Consider the following 18,967-nt stretch of genomic DNA (forward strand, 5'->3'; position numbering starts at 1 on the left):
CTCCTGCCAACCTACCCTGTTTCCCCTAAAATAAGACAGCCCCCAAAAATAAGACCTAGTAGAGTTTTTGCTGAATTGCTAAATATAAGGCCTCCCCCGAAAGTAAGACCTAGCAAAGTTTGTGTTTGGAAGCATGCCCAGAGCCTGCCAAACAGAACACCATAGCATGCAGAATTGGTAAATGTACATACCAGTTGTATATGGAAATAATGGTAGTAACAAGAAATTCTTGACATAAGTCACAGTTTGTCTGGTTTGGTTATGTTGGTTTGTGATGATAACTACTGTACAGTATAGAATAAATGTTCATTTTTTGTTCAACAATAAATGTGAATTCTTCTTCATGGAAAAATAAAACATCCCCTGAAAATAAGACCTAGCGCATCTTTGGGAGTAAAAAATAATATAAGACACTGTCTTATTTTCGGGGATACACGGTAGCAGTTTGAAAACATGCCAATGTGAGTAGATCAATAGGTACCGCTCCAGCGGGAAGGTAACAGCGTTCCATGCAGTCATGCCTATAGCCACATGACCTTGGAGGTGTCTACGGACAACGCCGGCTCTTTGGCTTAGAAATAGAGATGAGCACCAACCCCCAGAGTTGGACACGACTGGACTTAATGTCAGGGGAAAATCTTTATCTTTTACCTTGGAATAAAATACTTAAGGAAAGATCTACATCAAAGATCCTCTGTTTTCCCCTCCCCATGGCAACTCTTGGCAATTCCAAATCCGAGGTGGGCCAGAAGGGCCTGCAAGAAAACCTATCGAAGTCATAATAAGCAGCCACAATAGAATCCCTCTGAATACAATGAAGACAATGGAGGGGAAACAACCCCAGCAAAGAGGGAAGTGTGGAAACAAACTCCTTGCGGCAATGCAGTAGTTCTCTGCCCACGCATTCCTGCTGCTCTTTCCAAGCAATGCCTATCTTTGGGAGGGAAAAAAGCAGAGCCCGGCTCCTTCCTTTCTCCAGCATCCCAAAGAGTTTGATTGCTATCATTTATTAAATTCTTTTCCTAAAGATAAAGGCTCAGGGGGTGGTGGTGGTGGGGAGAGATAGTGCTCGTGATTCTACCATATTTCTGTTAAGTAAAGACTAGTGTCGATTGGACTTTAGAATTACCTATCTGTGTATTAATCTCAGATCCACTCCAATGTTGACATGTGTCTGGATGTGCAAACTCACAACCACACAGATTGATTTATAGACTAGCCTCTGTATTCCTAATGGGTTGGTTGTGCCAAATGACTGGGGCAGCCATATGGGCACTTCAACGACATGAAATCATTCATTTGTTTACTTGTTTGCAAATCACACAAAGACCTATTGCTTAACTTTCCATCCCATTGCCTTTCTAGAAACTCAATCAACCGAAAGGAAATCCTTCCTCGGCTCCATCATTCAAACACAGCGCAGAGAAATGGTATGTAAGGAAAGGTGACTCATCCATCTGTCAGAACTGTCTGAGTTTATAGATAGTGAATATTGGACTTTCCTAGATTTCCAGCCCAATTCATTGAGTGTCCCCAAATGGCCCTTCTTCTCTGGGACACCATGATTTAATGATTTCCAGCTTTTCCCATTTTTCTCACCTCAAGTGCATCCACACTGTAGAATTAATGCAGTTTAGCATCACTTTAGCTGTCATGGCTCAATCCTACAGAATCCTGAAAGTTATATAGATTGACAATTATTTGGACGAGAAAGCTGAAGACATGATTCCATGGCATGGAGCCATGGCAGTTAAAGCAGTATCAAGCTGCAGTAATTCTCCAGTCTAGATGGTAAAAGGATAAAGGTAAAGGTTTCCCTTGACGTTAAGTCCAGTTGTGACCGACTCTGGGGGTTGGTGCTCATCTCCATTTCTAAGCCGAAGAGCCGGCGTTGTCCGTAGACACCTCCTAGGTCATGTGGCCACTGGCATGACTGCATGGAGCACCGTTACCTTCCTGCCGGAGGAGTACCTATTGATCTACTTACATTGGCATGTTTTAGAACTGCTAGGTTGGCAGGAGCTGGAGCTAACAGTGGGCACTCACTCCGCTCTCTGGATTTGAATCTGGGACCTTTCGGTCTGAAAGTTCAGCAGCTCAGCGCTTTAACACACTGAGCTACCGGAGGCTCGTTTTATTCCAAGGGGGGTGGGGGTGGAAATCCAAACTTTTTGATGGACGCTTGAGATTTTAGGAGGAGGAATCTAACTGAACCGAAGAAAAAACATTCCAATATTTTACCAAGGGAACAACGTGGCACATATATAATTGATTGGTATTTTGAGCCCACTCTTTTCCATCTTTGGCCCTTTTGTCACCAGGACATAATTTCCCAAAAATATCTCCAAAAATGAATTCAGTGTGCAGGCAGAGACCTTCTGCCAACTTTGTCCAGTATTTCATTTTATTGATTTGAGACGTAGTGGAATTCCCCACTCTTTTGCCTTTGCTTTTCCCTTTGAAACATAATAATAATAATAATAATAATAATAATAATAATAAGAAGAAGAAGAAGAAGAAGAAGAAGAAGAAGCCATCAGAACAAACGCAATTAAGGCCAAGATTGAAAAATCAGCTGATGACCCAAAATGCAGACTGTGCAAGGAAGCTGATGAAACCATTGATCCTCAGCTACTGTAAGAAAATCGCACAGACTGACTGCAAACAGAGGCACAACTATGTGGCCCAAATGATTCATTGGAACTTATGCCTCAAGTATCACCTGCCAGCAGTAAAGAACTGGTGGGATCACAAACCTGCAAAGATAATGGAAAATGAAAACGCAAAGATACTGTGGGACTTCCAAATCCAGACTGACAAAGTTCTGGAACACAACACACCAGACATCACAGTTGTGGAAAAGGTTTGGATCACTGATGTTGCCATCCCAGGTGACAGTCGCATAGATGAAAAATAACAGGAAAAACTCAGCTGCTGTCAGGACCTCAAGATTGAACTTCAAAGACTCTGGCAGGAACCAGTGCAGGTGGTCCCGGTGGTGATGGGCACACTGGGTGCTGTGCCAAAAGATCTCAGCTGGCATTTGGAAACAATAGACATTGACAAAATTACGATCTGCCAACTGCAAAAGGCCACCCTACTGGGATCTGCACGCATCATCTGAAAATACATCACACAGTCCTAGATACTTGGGAAGTGTTTGACTTGTGATTTTGTGATACGAAATCCAGCATATCTATCTTGTTTGCTGTGTCATACTATGTCGTTGTGTCAATAATAATAATAATAATAATAATAATAATAATTCAACTTGTGTTTGACTTGTGATTTTGTGATACGAAATCCAGCATATCTATCTTGTTTGCTGTGTCATACTATGTTGCTGTGTCAATAATAATAATAATAATAATAATTATTCAACTTGTGTTCGACTTGTGATTTTGTGATACGAAATCCAGCATATCTATCTTGTTTGCTGTGTCATACTATGTTGCTGTGTCAATAATAATAATAATAATAATTCAACTTGTGTTCGACTTGTGATTTTGTGATACGAAATCCAGCATATCTATCTTGTTTGCTGTGTCATACTATGTTGCTGTGTCAATAATAATAATAATAATAATAATAATAATAATAATTTGCTCCATTTAAAATAGTGGCTCCAAACCTTCTTTTTTTTGCGTTAATCTAAAAATAAACTTTAATCAAAAACTTTTAACATATTCATTAAACTTAATAGTAATATGAATTAAGAGTACTGTACTATTATAGTTCTGGGTTGCCAGACTATAAGAAAGAAAAGGGAATTTCAGTAAACTTGGTGTTTCCTCTTCATTTTTGCAACCCAGAGATAAGCCATCCTATAACAAACCCTCAGTAGTGTGGAGAGAAATGCGAATTCTTCCACTTTTCTTTCTCCTCGGTCCTAAAGCAGCATGCATAAAAATATTATCTAATTGGAAAATAAATTACAATAATGGCCTCCTTTGAAAAGAAAATCTTTTGTCACTTACTTGACTAAAGAAATGTCCTTTCCTAATAGAACTTGCATTTGTTCCTCAGGCTTTTTACATGCAGATTTGCCAGGCTCTGCCCACCCCCTTCCCCCCCTCACGGCAGTCAGCAGGAAAAGAAGAGGAAACTTATTTATTGGGGCTGGAAAGATGCTCAGAATGATTTCTCGCTTCTCCTGAAAACACACATCTGTTTCTACGGAAACCGCTTCCTCGGTGCCCTTTTAGAATTACCAATTTCGCTGCCACACAGGGCTCCGCAGATCCCTGTGCTGAATGGAAAGGAAGCAAAAGCAAACAAAGAGCCATTTCAAGGATACCCTATCATCTATCTGTCTATCTATCTATCTATCTATCTATCTATCTATCTATCTATCTATCTATCTATCTATCTATCTATCTATCTATCTATCTATCCATCCATCCATCCATCCATCCATCCATCCATCCATCCATCCATCCATCCATCATCTCTATCTATCTATCTATCTATCTATCTATCTATCTATCTATCTATCTATCTATCTATCTATCTATCTATCTATCTATCATCTAGAATCATAGAATCATAGAATAGTAGAGTTGGAAGAGACCTCATGGGCCATCCAGTCCAACCCCCTGCTAAGAAGCAGGAAATCGCATTCAAAGCACCCCCGACAGATGGCCATCCAGCCTCTGCTTAAAAGCCTCCAAAGAAGGAGCCTCCACCACGGCCCCGGGGAGAGAGTTCCACTGTCGAACAGCCCTTCTCACAGTCAGGAAGTTCTTCCTGATGTTCAGGTGGAATCTCCTTTCCTGTAGTTGAAGCCATTGTTCCATTGCGTCCTAGTCTGCAGGGCAGCAGAAAACAAGCTCCCTCCCTCCTCCCTATGACTTCCCTCCACGTATTTGTACATGGCTCTCATGTCTCCTCTCAGCCTTCTCTTCTGCAGGCTAAACATGCCCAGCTCTTTAAGCCGCTCCTCATAGGGCTTGTTCTCCAGACCCTTAATCATTTTAGTCGCCCTCCTCTGGACGCTTTCCAGCTTGTCAACATCTCCCTTCAACTGCGGTGCCCAGAATGGGACCCAGTGTGATTCCAGGTGTGGTCTGACCAAGGCAGAATAGAATAAGGGGGAGCAGGACTTCCCTGGATCTAGACGCTCTTCCCCTATTGATGCAGGACAGAATCCCGTTGGCTTTTTTAGCTGCTGCATCACATTGTTGGCTCATGTTCAACTTCCTCCCCACGAGGACTCCAAGATCTTTTTCGCACACACTGCTGTCAAGCCAGGCATCGTCCCCCATTCTGTATCTTTGATTCCCATTTTTTCTGCCGAAATGAAGTATCTTGCATTCGTCCCTGTTGAACTTCATTTTGTGAGTTTCGGCCCATCTCTCTAGTCTGTCAAGATCGTTTTGAATTCTGCTCCTGTCTTCTGGAGTGTTGGCTCTCCCTCCCAGTTTGGTGTCGTCTGCAAACTTGATGATCGTGCCTTCTGACCCTTCGTCTAAGTCGTTAATAAAGATGTTGAACAGAACCGGGCCCAGGACGGAGCCCTGCTGATGGCACTCCACTCGTGGCTTCTTTCCAAGATGAAGACGACGCATTGGTGAGCACCCTTTGGGTTCGTTCGCTTAGCCAATTACAGATCCACCTAACCATAGTTTTGTCTAGCCCACATTTTACTAGTTTGTTTGCCGGAAGGTCGTGGGGGACTTTGTCGAAGGCCTTACTGAAATCCAGGTAGGCTACATCCACAGCATTCCCTGTATCGACCCAACTCGTAACTCTATCGAAAAGTTACTCTATCTATCTATATCTATTCATCTATCCATCCATCCATCCATCATCTCTATCTATCTATCTATCTATCTATCATCTATCTATCATCTATCTTTATCTATCCATCTAACCTTCCTTCCTTCCTTCCATCCATCCATCCATCCATCTATCATCTCTATCTATCATCTATCTAACATCTATCTATCTATATCTATCCTTCCTTCCTTCCTTCCTTCCATCCATCCATCCATCATATCTATCTATCTATCTATCTATCTATCTATCTATCTATCTATCTATCATCTATCTATATCTATCTATCCATCCATCCATCCATCCATCCATCCATCCATCTATCATCTCTATCCATCCTTCCTTCCTTCCTTCCTTCCTTCCTTCCTTCCTTCCTTCCTTCCTTCCTTCCTTCCTTCCATTTATCATCTCTATCTATATCTATCTATCTATCTATCTATCTATCTATCTATCTATCTATCTATCTATCCATCCATCCATCCATCATCTCTATCTATCCATCCTTCCTTCCTTCCTTCCTTCCTTCCTTCCTTCCATCCATCCATCATATCTATTTATCATCTATCTATCTATCTATCTATCTATCTATCTATCTATCTATCTATCAATCATCTATCTATATCTATCATCTGTCTCTATCTCTATCTATCTATCATCTATCTATCTTTTCATTTACTATTTAGCTCACTATCATTTCACTTACCTACTTCATTTTCTATCTAGCTCACTCTCTATGTAAAGGTAAAGGTTTCTCCTGACGTTAAGTCCAGTCGTGTCTGACTCTGGGGGTTGGTGCTCATTATTTCTGAAATTTACCACCCTCAGCTTATACTGGAGTCAATGTTTTCCCAGTTTTTTTGTGATAAAATCAGGTGCTTCGGCTTATATTTGAGTCGGCTTATACTCTAGTATATACGGTATATATCTATCTACCTATCTACCTCTATTATCTATCTAATCTATGCACATAGATCTTTCTATTCTCAATCTCTTTCTAATCTAACTTTGTTATCTCAATTCATCTGCTTCAGCAATCCAGCTCTATAATCTCTCTCAACTGCTTATTGGTTTATCTATAATCTCTATCTATCCATGCATTCCTAATCTAATCTGCCCTTTAATGTAATTCATTTCGAAATGATCCCTCTCCAAAGTCATTTAGGTTGGAGCCATATGGTTCTTTCTTTCCTTTATCTTTCACACAGGAAGAAGAGAGCGAAGGAAGGAAGGAAGGAAGGAAGGAAGGAAGGAAGGAAGGAAGGAAGGAAGGAAGGAAGGAAGGAAGGAAGGAAGGAAGGAAGGAAGGAAGGAAACATTGTCTCTGTTTAGCCCAATGATGGGCAACCTTTTGCTCTTGGTGTGTCAAAATTCACAAAAAAAACCTAGCATGATTTGGGTGGTGTGTCACTTTGAGAAAAAAACCCCATAATTTTGCAATATGTATAGTTTAAATAACAAAAATATATAATTGTAATATATAACTGTATTCAATAAATCAAAAACTATTTACTACCATTATTTCCATGTACAACAATCTATGGTACCTCTTGCAGCTTCCACACTGATTTCTCTCTATTCTAGTTTCAACGTAGTCATGAATAATAAATAATATAATAATATACTAGTAATAATATAATATACTACAATAATAATAGAATAATAATAGAATGATATAATCTATATGTATAAAATAGTGATGGCATCAGGGCAGCAGACAAAACAACAACACAACCCACCCATAATAAATAATATAATAATATACTAGTAATAATATAATATAATATACTACAATAATAATAGAATAATAATATAATGATATAATCTATATATATAAAAGAGTGATGGCATCAGGGCAGTGGACAAAACAACAAAACTACACGCCCCCCAACCTCAAAATTTGACAACACAACCCATCATCCATGGCTCTAGGTTGATACAACAAAAAGAAAATAAAAATAAAATCCTAATTAGAGGTAGAGGAATAATTGTTTTTATTTAATTGCTGCCAGTTACAAGGCTAAGTTCCACCCACTTGGTCTCCTAGCAACCTACTCAGCCCAGGGGACAGGCACAAGAGTTTGGAGAGACCCCTAAGGGCCATCCAGCCCAACCCTTTCTACTATGCAGCAGGACACAATCCAAGCATTCACAACACATGGACAACGTATAAATACTATACAATACTACACAGGGACATAGACCCCCCTCTATCCTCACCACTTTCACAGTACACAAACAACCAAATGCATACTAAACATAAAGGCAACCATACAACAGACATTCAATACCACCACTACCTCAACAAGTTCTCACCAACACCACCAGACAATGCCACAGCAATGCGTGGCCGGGCATAGTTAGTAATATAATAATATACTAGTAATCATATAATATACTACAATAATAATAGAATAATAATAGAATGATATAATTATATATATGTGTGTGTAATGTGCATAATTCCCATGGAGTAAACAACAAAACCACTGGACCAAATCACACCAAATTTGGCCACAAAAGACATAGTCATCCAATCAATCTGCATGCGGCAGCGTGTCAGCCAAAATGGCTAGGCGTGTCAGTGCTGACACGCGTGTCATAGGTTGGCCATCACTGGTTTAACCCTTTGTCGATGGGCAAGAGTCTGTGGATAGATCCCAATGCTGCTGTTTGATCCCAATTCAACTGCCATGGCTGAATGGTATGGAATCTTGGGAACAGGTTCATCAGCCTCCCTGCCAAGGAGTTCTGGTGCCACACCAAACTACAGATCCCAGTGTAGACGCACCTAGAGTGGCCTTCTGTTGGTACCAAAACCACTGTGTCCCTGGCTCGCCCCATGCATTGTGCAGCCTCTTTTTGAAGCCGCTGCCCAGCTGCAAGGCTGCTGTTTCAGTGCCTAAACACAATCCCCTTCAACAGGAGACCGGCGTCTAATCCACGCTGGGATTTGACTGTGTCTCTAAGCAACGGCAAAGATGGATTTACCAATGCTCCGTATAATGGCTTGTATCCACCGCGCAGATGACCCACTGTCCTCAAACATTGCCTTTGACAGAAGGTGTGGAAGATTTAGGAGCTGGGAGGGATTTTTCCCTTTCCCTTCCTCTCTCTTTTAAACTATCCGCCTAGTACTACTACTACTAGGCAACAGTATTACTGCCTGGAAGGAACTGTAATAATAATAATAATAATAATAATAATAATAATAATAATAATAATAATAATAAGGAGAAGACCTGGCTCTGGCTCACGAATGGGACCCTGAAGAAGGAGACAGAAGGCCCAATCCTTGCAGCCCAGGAGCAAGACATCAGAACAAAGGCAATTAAGGCCAAGGTCGAAAAATCAGCTGATGACCCAAAATGCAGACTGTGCAAGGAAACCGACGAAACCATTGATCATCTCCTCAGCTGCTGCAAGAAAATTGCACAGACAGACTACAAACAGAGGCACAACTATGTGGCCCAAATGATTCATTGGAATTTATGCCTCAAGTACCACCTGCCAGCAGCAAAGAACTGGTGGGATCACAAACCTGCAAAAGTATTGGAAAATGAGCACGCAAAGATACTGTGGGACTTCCGAATCCAGACTGACAAAGTTCTGGAACACAACACACCAGACATCACAGTTGTGGAAAAGAAAAAGGTTTGGATCATTGATGTTGCCATCCCAGGTGACAGTCGCATTGACGAAAAACAACAGGAAAAACTCAGCCGCTATCAGGACTTCAAGATTGAACTTCAAAGACTCTGGCAGAAACCAGTACAAGTGGTCCCGGTGGTGATGGGCACATTGGGTGCCGTGCCAAAATATCTCAGCTGGCATTTGGAAACAATAGACATTGACAAAAAATGTGATCTGCCAGCTGCAAAAGGCCACCCTGCTGGGATCTGCACGCATCATCCGGAAATGCATCACACAGTCCTAGACACTTGGGAAGTGTTCGACTTGTGATTTTGTGATATGAAATCCAGCATATCTATCTTGTTTGCTGTGTCATAATAAAATAATAATTAATAATAATAAAAATAATAATAAAACTTTATTTATACCCCGCCACCATCTCCCCAACGGGGACTCGGGGCGGCTTACATGGGGCCATGCCCAAAACAATACAATATAAACAGCATATAAAAGAACAACACATCACAACACAATAAGCAATACAATAAATAATAATATCCATTACAAAATAAATCAAGGAAACAATGAAAAACAAGGGTGGACCACATGAACATTAAGTTAAAACTCGGGGTGAGAGAGACATAAGAATAAAAAAACACAGCAAACAGGGTCATAAGGAAGTGGGGTAGTCTGGAGGATAGATATTAGAGGGAGCAACGGAAAAGAAATATAAAATAGTTACTCTCCAAAAGCACAACGGAAGAGCCATGTTGTAGCCTAAATGTAGATGCTTTCAGGGTCTCAGTGCAAAATTTTATATATATATATATATATATATATATATATATATATATATATATATATATATAAAAATAACAGTATTTATATTCTGCCCTTCTCACCCCGAAGGGTACTCAGGGCAGATTACATTATATACATATAGGGCAAACATTCAATGCCCATATACACATAGAACCGAGACAGAGACAGACGCAGAGGCAATTTTAACCTTCTCCTAGGAGCCTAGGGGATAAAAGCCTTGTGACTTGAAGGTTGGGTTGCTGACCAGAAGGCTGCCAGGTTCGAATCCCACCAAAGGAGAACGCGGATGAGCTCCCTCTCTCAGCTCCAGCTCCATGCGGGGACACGAAAGAAGCCTCCCACAAGGATGATAAAAACATTAAAACATCCGGGCCTCCCCTGGGCAATGTCCTTGCAGACGGCCAATTCTCTCACTCCAGAAGCAACTCCGGTTGCTCCTGACATATAAAAACAAAAACCAAAAAATACCCCCTTCTCCTGAGGGATGTTCGAGTCTGGCCACAGAGTGGAGCAGCTGCTTCATCATCCACTGTGACGGCATTTCCTCATTCCATCTATAGCTTCTCTGTGGCTGCTATGTCCCCAAAATTCTGGAAATCCTCTGATGTCCCTGACATTTACACGTTCTTTCGCCTTCTCTGCCAAACAACTCTGCTGCCTCACCAAACTACAAACCCAGGGGATCTGTGGGATGGAGCTAAAGTGAGGCCAAATTGTGTTGTCTAATGGCACAGTGTGTTAAAGCGCTGAGCTGCTGAGCTTGCAGACCAAAAGGTCCCAGGTTCAAATCCCAGCAGCGGAATGAGCGCCCGCTGTTAGCCCCAGCTCCTGCCAACCTAGCAGTTCGAAAACATGCCAATGTGAGTAGATCAATAGGTACCGCTCCGGAGGGAAGGTAATGGTGCTCCATGCAGTCATGCCTATGTCCACATGACCTTGGAGATGTCTACGGACAATGCCGGCTCTTCGGCTTAGAAATGGAGATGAGCACCAACCCCAGAGTCGGTCACGACTGGACTTAACGTCAGGGGAAACCTTTACCTTACCTAAGGCTTTCATGGCTGCTTCCAACCTGGAGGAATCCTTTGTTGGGAGGTGTCATGGTGGGAGAAAGCACTCTTGTCTGCCTGGGGCATGTTTAGATGTCGCAGCCAGGCTTTGAAGCTGCAAGGCTATTCAATGCTTATCAAGCTGGCCAATTGCCACATTCACACTTTCCTCAGGCAGACAAGGTTCTGTCACCCACCCTGGGTATTCCACACATATATAAATTTCACTTAACAAGTTTCATACAGTCCTGAAAACCTCTGAGGATGCCTGCCATAGATGTGGGTGAAACATCAGGAGAGAATGCTTCTGGAACATGGCCATACAGCTCAGAGAACTCACAGGAACCCTGAGGGCAAATTTGTGAACATTTGTAAAGAGACACTGTGATATAATGGGTTGTCTGGAAAGGCATGTGTCGACAGCTGATTGGGTGAGCCAGCCAGGAGCCAGAATTCCGATTGGCCACTGTCTCTAGCTTGCTGCTGAGACAAATGGTTTTCTCACCTCAGAGAGTGCTGACTGGAAACAGGAAGGAAATGGCTGCCAGCTCTTTGGATATATTCTAGTTGCTGGGACTTTGGCTTCCTTTGAAAGGACCTTGTTTCATGCCTATGCTTCTATGGATTTGATGATTACCGCCTTGTTTTGTAACTATATTTTGGAACTGAACTTTTACCTTTTATGAACTATATTTCTGCCTATTTCTTAATAAACTACAAAAGACTACGTTCTGTGTGCAGTCTGGTGTCTTTAGCAACCTGAAGGTGTGACAATTGTGACCTTCAAGGGTGCCATTTAGAATGTGGAGATTCACTCTTGCTGTCTATGATCGTAATAAAGATCTGTTTGTTTGTTGTTTGGAGTAGAGAGACCAGTGGCGGCCCTTGAACTCATCTAAAGCATCCATAGGGCTCCCATTTAATCTGAGTTTCCACCATCATCATCCTATGGATATTTATTAAGAAAGAAGTCCAATGATGTTCAATGGGATTCGTCCTTAGTAAAAAGCACTGGTTGGAACTCACCAAGATGAAAGGTGAAGATTTTTATGGGACTTTGGCCCATCTTCTGTGATAGCTGTTGGGTCCATTCTAGCTTTTAGTCTCAAAGACAATCCAAGACGAGGAGCCAATATTGAGGGTACCTTGAGGAGCTCATTGAGCTCCAAGACCAGATGGGATCTTTAGGGTATTTAGTAGGCATGTCCGATTGATGAAAAAAAATGTTTCAATTCTTGTTTCTAAAGTAGGGGGCGCTGGCGCTTCGATATAGAAAGTATTTCCGATTTTTTTCACCCAAAAATTTCTGATATTTCCGAAAATTCGTAATGATTCTAAATGTTTCTAAAATGGCAGACGCGCATGTGCAATCGCTACACACCGGGCTTGTATGGCAATCTTCCATGTGGACGCAGAGGACGTTAGCCCCCACCTTTGCGTCCATCGTGGAAGCTTCTGATTGGCCGGGGAGCAGCAACCATGTTAGGCTGCGCTAAGCTCCCATTCAAGGTAGGTTGCAGAAATTAAAAAAATTATTTGTTTTTTTAAAAAAATATTTTAAAAAATTGGGGGGGGGGGAATTAACGAAACATTAAGAGACAATTAGAGAATGGGCCAACAATGGTTCGAATTACATTGCTGGTTGCGCTGTGAGACAATGTCTCGGAATGCGTATCAAAAAGCGAGAACAATCCGAAATAATTCCGATATACGATTCAAAACGATTTTTTGGACATGTCTAGTATTTAGGCTTCCCGACAATACTCAGTGACCCACATTTGGGAATGACCTGTCTGCACCACAGTCTCACCAGTGAGATGCACGGTTTTGATAACAAATCGACAGAAGCTGTGGGCTGTTTGTTAAAAAGTACATCATTGTATAAATTAGTTTATTCAGTGCATGGTTGTATACAACAAATAATAAATGTCTCCTTCGTACAGAGCGGCAGGAAACAGCTCTTACCAAACCATGTCAGCTTTGTACAGCTCCATAACAAAGAGGCCAACAACGAGCAATGCACAAACAAGTCTTCACGTCATGCAGTTCTTAAGCCAAGATTCCCAACGTTTCTCCCATGCAACGGCTATGAGGAAGTAAATGAAAGATTTTGTTTCGGTTTGCTTTAAGGAATGGTCGATGGACGAAACCACCTGAACCTTCTTGCAAGGTACAAAGGGAAGACTATAGAGGACCCCAACTTCAGACTAGAACATAGCATAAACATATCCCATTATTCATTTTTAGATTTTCCAACACTCGGGAAGCCCAGTTAGGATGAGCAACACAAAAGGGAAACATTGGCACTGATTTTCCCTTATAAGGTTTTTTTTTTTTTTTTGGGAGGGAGGGGAATAATACTGTGCAGAAATATAAATGTTGTGAGGATGGGAGGATTTTGCTCAATTTGGTGAATTTGGAACCAAACACCCGTCCCAATTCCTTCCAAAGATTCGGGTTGTTTTGGTTGCCAAAGCAATAGCATTCTCTGTCCTCACGCTAAAGCCATTTGATGCGAGTTTATGATCACTGAATTCAAAAGACTTGACATTGTTTTTAAGTTTTTTACTTAATATTTTGGACTTTTCTTAAAACATTGCATTTAATGTCCTAGTTTATGTTTTGCATCTCTCATCTTGTTTCTTTGATTGCTGGCCATTGACCAAATGTATGTATGCTATATATATGTGTGTGTGTAAAAAGAGTGTGTGTGTGTGTGTGTGTGTATGTGTGTGTATGTATGTGTGTGTGTGTGTGTTTGAACAACCAAAAAACGATGTGTTTGTCCATCACCAAGTTGCATGTGGTAGCTTTTGAAGGACAGCATCAAATATTGCTTGGATGAATAATTTTGGACGATCTCTATTTCTGCACAGAATCTATATCCCAAATGACGAGTGGAAATGATATAGATACCCATTTTCTTTTGCATTTGGGAGGCAACTACCGAAAGTTGTCAAAGGCTTCCATGGCCGGAATCACTGAGTTGCTGTGAGTTTTCGGGGCTGTATGGCCATGTTCAAGAAGTTAGCTCAGAAAACAGAGGGATTCTGACAGGAAACAATCTGGGTCAGCTAACACCTCCCAACAAAAGAAGCGGCCAGGCTTTGAAGCTGCAAGGCCATTCAATGCTAATCAAGGTGGCCAATGGCAACATTCTCACTTGCCGCAAACAAACAAGAGTTCTTTTTCCCACCCTGGACATTATTCCACATACATTAGAGTCTCACTTATCCAACGTTCTGGATTATCCAACGCATTTTTGTAGTCAATGTTTTCAATACATCGTGATATTTTGGTGCCAAATTCGTAAATACGGTAATTACTACATAGCATTACTGCGTATTGAACTACTTTTTCTGTCAAATTTGTTGTATAACATGATGTTTTGGTGCTTAATTTGTAAAATCATAACCTAATTTGATGTTTAATAGGCTTTTCCTTAATCCCTCCTTATGATCCAACATATTCACTTATCCAACGTTCTGCCGGCCCGTTTATGTTGGATAAGTGAGACTCTACTGTACTACATAGCATTACTGTGTATTGAACTACTTTTTCTGTCAAATTTGTTGTATAACATGATGTTTTGGTGCTTAATTTGTAAAATCATAACCTAATTTGATGTTTAATAGGCTTTTCCTTAATCCCTCCTTATGATCCAACATATTCACTTATCCAACGTTCTGCCAGCCCATTTATGTTGGATAAGTGAGACTCTACTGTATATATAAACCCCACTTAGTTTCCAAAAGATCTCAGAACTTCTGAGGATGCCTGCCATAGATGTGGGTGAAACGTCAGGAGAGAATGCTTCTGGAATATGACCATACAGCCCGGAAAACTCACAGCAACTACCGAAAGTATTTCTCCTTCTCTCATTCTGGGATAAAATAGATAAAAATTTGTAACTCTGTGTCCACATATTTCCTGAAAGGTAGCCTTAGAACAGATTCTAGAAACCTAATCTTGTTCTATCTAGAGCAATGGTTTTCAACCCAGGCGTTTTGGCTTCCAACTCTCAGAAATCCCAGCCAGTTTTCCAGCTGTTAGAATTTCTGGGAGTTGAAGGCCAAAACATCTGGGAAAACCACTGATATCGAGTCGCTGAAATGAATGGGAGCCTGTCAATCGGCATTCCTTTAAATCCTATTGACTGCAATGTGTCTACTTGAGCTCACAGCAAATTTAGCATCTCTCTCACATCCCATTGCTTTTTCGGGGCATAGAAGGTGCCGATTGTCTTCTCCTTTCTATGGGAAGGAATATATTACTCTAGCGATGATTGTGTTTCAAGCCCAAATTTATGTAAATGAAGGAAAAATGTGTTAGTTCATTTTTTAAAAAAACAAATTGGATGGTTTCTTGTTTGATATATATGGATACTAGCTGTGCCTGGCCACGTGTTGCTGTGGCTAGGACTTACTTTTTCTTTTCTTTTTGTTGTATGAACGTAGAGGCGTGGATGAGAGGTTGTGCTGTCAATTTTCGAGGTTGTGGGGCGTTTAAGTTTAGTTGTTTTGTCCGGTGCCGTGATTCCATTACCCTTCTATATATATAAAAGGGTAATGAAATTTCGGCCTAGGACAAAACAACCAAACTACACATCCCAGAAACACTAAACTTGGCAACACAACCCCTCATCCATGCCTCTACGTTCATACAACAAAAAGAAAAGAAAAATAAAGTCCTAATTAGCGGGAGAGGAATAATTGTTTTTATCCAATTGCTGCCAGTTAGAAGGCTAAGCTCCGCCCACTTGGTCTCCTAGCAACCCACTCAGCCCAGGGGACAGGCAGAGTTAGGCCTCTTCCACACTGCCTATAAAATACGATTATCTGATTTTAACTGGATTATATGGCAGTGTAGACTCAATGCCCTTCCACACAGCTATATAACCCATTTATAATGGACTTAATGTAAGATAAAACCTTTACCTTTTATCTTAACTACCACCAATTCCTCAATACTTTATTTCCCATACCATCATACTTCGCCACAGCAACGCGTGGCCGGGCACAGCTAGTATATATATATAGATATAAAAAGGCTGAAGTCACCTTAGATCCACAGGTTCTGTCTTCAGAAAAAAGAAGCCACGACGACAGGGTTGTGGTTGTTTTTAATAGTGTAACACGGAACAGAATTGGGCGAGAGAAGAAGGGAACAAGGGAGAAAGAAAGAAAGAAAGAAAGAAAGAAAGAAAGAAAGAAAGAAAGAAAGAGGGAGAAAGAAAGAAAGAAAACAACAAAAACAAAACATCATCTTCCACTGACTTGGGTTTAAGGTGAACGTCTTAGTTCCTACAGACTCAGGGTCGGCACAACGACTCAGGACGGAACACTACAAATCTATTTCTCTTTAAAAAAAAAACCTGTATATATTTCAGAGTTTGTTCAAAACCACAAGAAAACCTTTGGGCCAGAGCGGGAAGAATTCCCCTCCTTTCCCAAATAATCCTACCACTATAGCGTCATTTTTCCTTGCAAAGACACAGCTCAAGAAGAAGAAGACCCATCGGAGTGAATAACCCGAACGCTTGCCCGATTCTGAATGAAAATAATGCATCTGGGTTGGTTTGCCTTCGCGAGATTTAAAAGAGAGATAAAATGGGAAGCTGAGAACGAAAAAAAGGAAAGAAAAAGAGTCTATGTTTTATTTTGTCCTTCTAATGCCAGATAATATATATAAAACGTGGAGCGTGAAATTTTCCACAAAGAACGAAAGAAAAGGAACAATGGATTTCTCCCTTAGATGGGTAGCAAATTGACATTGGCGTACTACAAAAGGCTCCCCACTTGACAATTATTATTATTATTTTGCGTTCGCTTTGTTTCCACAAAGCCCATGTGAGTTAAATTATTTTTTTTTTGTCCCAAAGAGAAAAAGAAAATGAAAAGTCATTCTTCTCCACTCTTTTACGTCACAACCCATAAGTGCCTGGCTCTCCTTGTGAGATTGCCCAAGCAATAGTTCTACACTATTGGGGGAAAAAATGTGAAAAAAAATAAATTAAAAAAAGCCCCAAACCATAGAATGATATTATTTTTGAACAGCCAACGAGTCTAACATGGCTGATATGACAATGCAAATTTTGGGCAGTTCTTTGGCTTTTCGCCTGGGACAGAACGGTTGGATGGGTCAGCGGCTAAGTTAGGGTTCTTGACTGCGGTTCCAGAGGTAAGGTTCCATCAAGACGTCTCCTGTCAGCTCTCCAAAGGCAGCTACGTCGATTCATGTTGGCTCATAGATTTGCCACCGTTTAGCACGCCGGAGACGCTTCTGCTTTTCGTGGGTGTCCCGCTGCCGGATCGCGAAAACTCTGTGAGATCATGGAGGGAGGGTTCTTTGTACATGGCCACTGGGAGAGAAGAAATAAGCCGTTTTAGAAATCATAGAATCATAGACTTGGAAGAGATCTCATGGGTCATTTAGTCCAACTGCCTGTCAAAAAGCAGGAAAATCTCATTCAAAGAACTCCCAACAGATAATCATCCAGCCCCTGTTTCAAAGCCTCCAAAGAAGAAGCCTCTACCACACTCTGGGGCAGAGAGTTCCACTGCTCAACAGCTCTCATGGTTAGGAAGTTCTTCCTAATGTTCAGGTGATGTCAAGGAGATGTGTGGGCAACCTCACATGCAAGTTAAAAGAGTTGGACTTACAGTCTAGCCCTCTAGGCTGGCCTTAAAAACTAAACCCTCTTTCTCAGGACACTATTATTTGATGGTTCCCCATCCTTTATAAAGGCTGAAAGATCTCTCCGAAGCCTGGGTTTATGACATTAAGAAGTTGAAGTTCTACTTGTACAAGTTGAGTGAGTATTCTTTATCTGGTGTTAATCTTAGTTCTGTGTATTTTAATATATATGTCTTAATGGTATTATAGTTTATCTGTGTGTTTTAACTAAGGTGCACCCCTGCTCGTTGCTGACCTAGCAACCCGAAATATAGTTGCATCTATCAAGTAGGAAATAAGGTACCACTTATAAAGTGGGGAGGCAAATTTAACTAATTTACGATGTTGGAATGAGGAACTGCCATCACAGTGGATGATGAAGCAGCTCCCCCCCCCCTCCATGGCCAGAATCGAACATCCCCTCAGGAGAAGGTTAAATTGCCTCTGTGTCTGTCTCTGTCTCTGTTCTATGTGTATATGGGCATTGAATGTTTGCCCTATATGTATATAATGTGATCCGCCCTGAGTCCCCTTCAGGGTGAGAAGGGCAGAATATAAATACTGTAAATAAATAAATAATAAAATAAATAAAGCCATTGGTCTAATGTCAAATGCTTCCCAAGCACAAAAGTTTCTTGTGTTTGCCTATATTCCTGAAAAGGTTTTGCCTTGGGAAACATTTCTGCTTTCATGCTTATGGATTTATGCCTGTGATCTTGACTTCCTGGGTTTCATGTATTTTGCCATTTTTGGACTATTGCTCTTTTGTACGAGGGCTATCCAGAAAGTAGGCTACGTTTTGGATTTTAAAAAGGACAAAGTATAGAATAAATCATTTACCATATGCAGCTGAAAGACACATCCCAAAACTACAATCTCATGTAATTCCCATTTAAATTTAGCCACGTTTCTTATAGATAAATGAGTTTGAAAAGTACTGCACCAGTAAATTTGCCGCCTCTCTCCTCCGTTTCCAACAATGGGGGCATGGCTGGCAGCGCAGCGTTTTGGCTACG

General features: G+C 41.1%; 1 protein-coding gene and 1 long non-coding RNA gene across 7 annotated transcripts in view; one reads left to right on the forward strand and one right to left on the reverse strand.

Annotated features, from left to right (window-relative positions):
• The window catches only part of LOC134294074 (uncharacterized), a 52,188-nt gene extending 40,185 nt beyond the window's left edge, over positions 1 to 12,003 (forward strand). For 2 of the 3 annotated variants that reach the window (XR_010001058.1, XR_010001057.1), the window contains one exon: positions 1,366 to 12,003. This is a non-coding gene — a long non-coding RNA (uncharacterized LOC134294074). The remainder of the gene's footprint in view (positions 1 to 1,365) is intronic. The other variant, XR_010001056.1, reaches the window with a different exon arrangement.
• Positions 12,004 to 13,132: 1,129 nt separating this feature from the next.
• The window catches only part of fgf13 (fibroblast growth factor 13), a 267,783-nt gene continuing 261,948 nt past the window's right edge, over positions 13,133 to 18,967 (reverse strand). For all 4 annotated transcript variants that reach the window (XM_062963929.1, XM_062963932.1, XM_062963931.1 and 1 more), the window contains one exon: positions 13,133 to 17,637. In XM_062963929.1, coding sequence (XP_062819999.1) covers positions 17,501 to 17,637 — 137 coding nt within the window. In that variant the 3' untranslated portion in view covers positions 13,133 to 17,500. The remainder of the gene's footprint in view (positions 17,638 to 18,967) is intronic.

Source organism: Anolis carolinensis, unplaced genomic scaffold (assembly GCF_035594765.1).
Source record: "Anolis carolinensis isolate JA03-04 unplaced genomic scaffold, rAnoCar3.1.pri scaffold_12, whole genome shotgun sequence".
Taxonomy (NCBI): domain Eukaryota; kingdom Metazoa; phylum Chordata; class Lepidosauria; order Squamata; family Dactyloidae; genus Anolis; species Anolis carolinensis.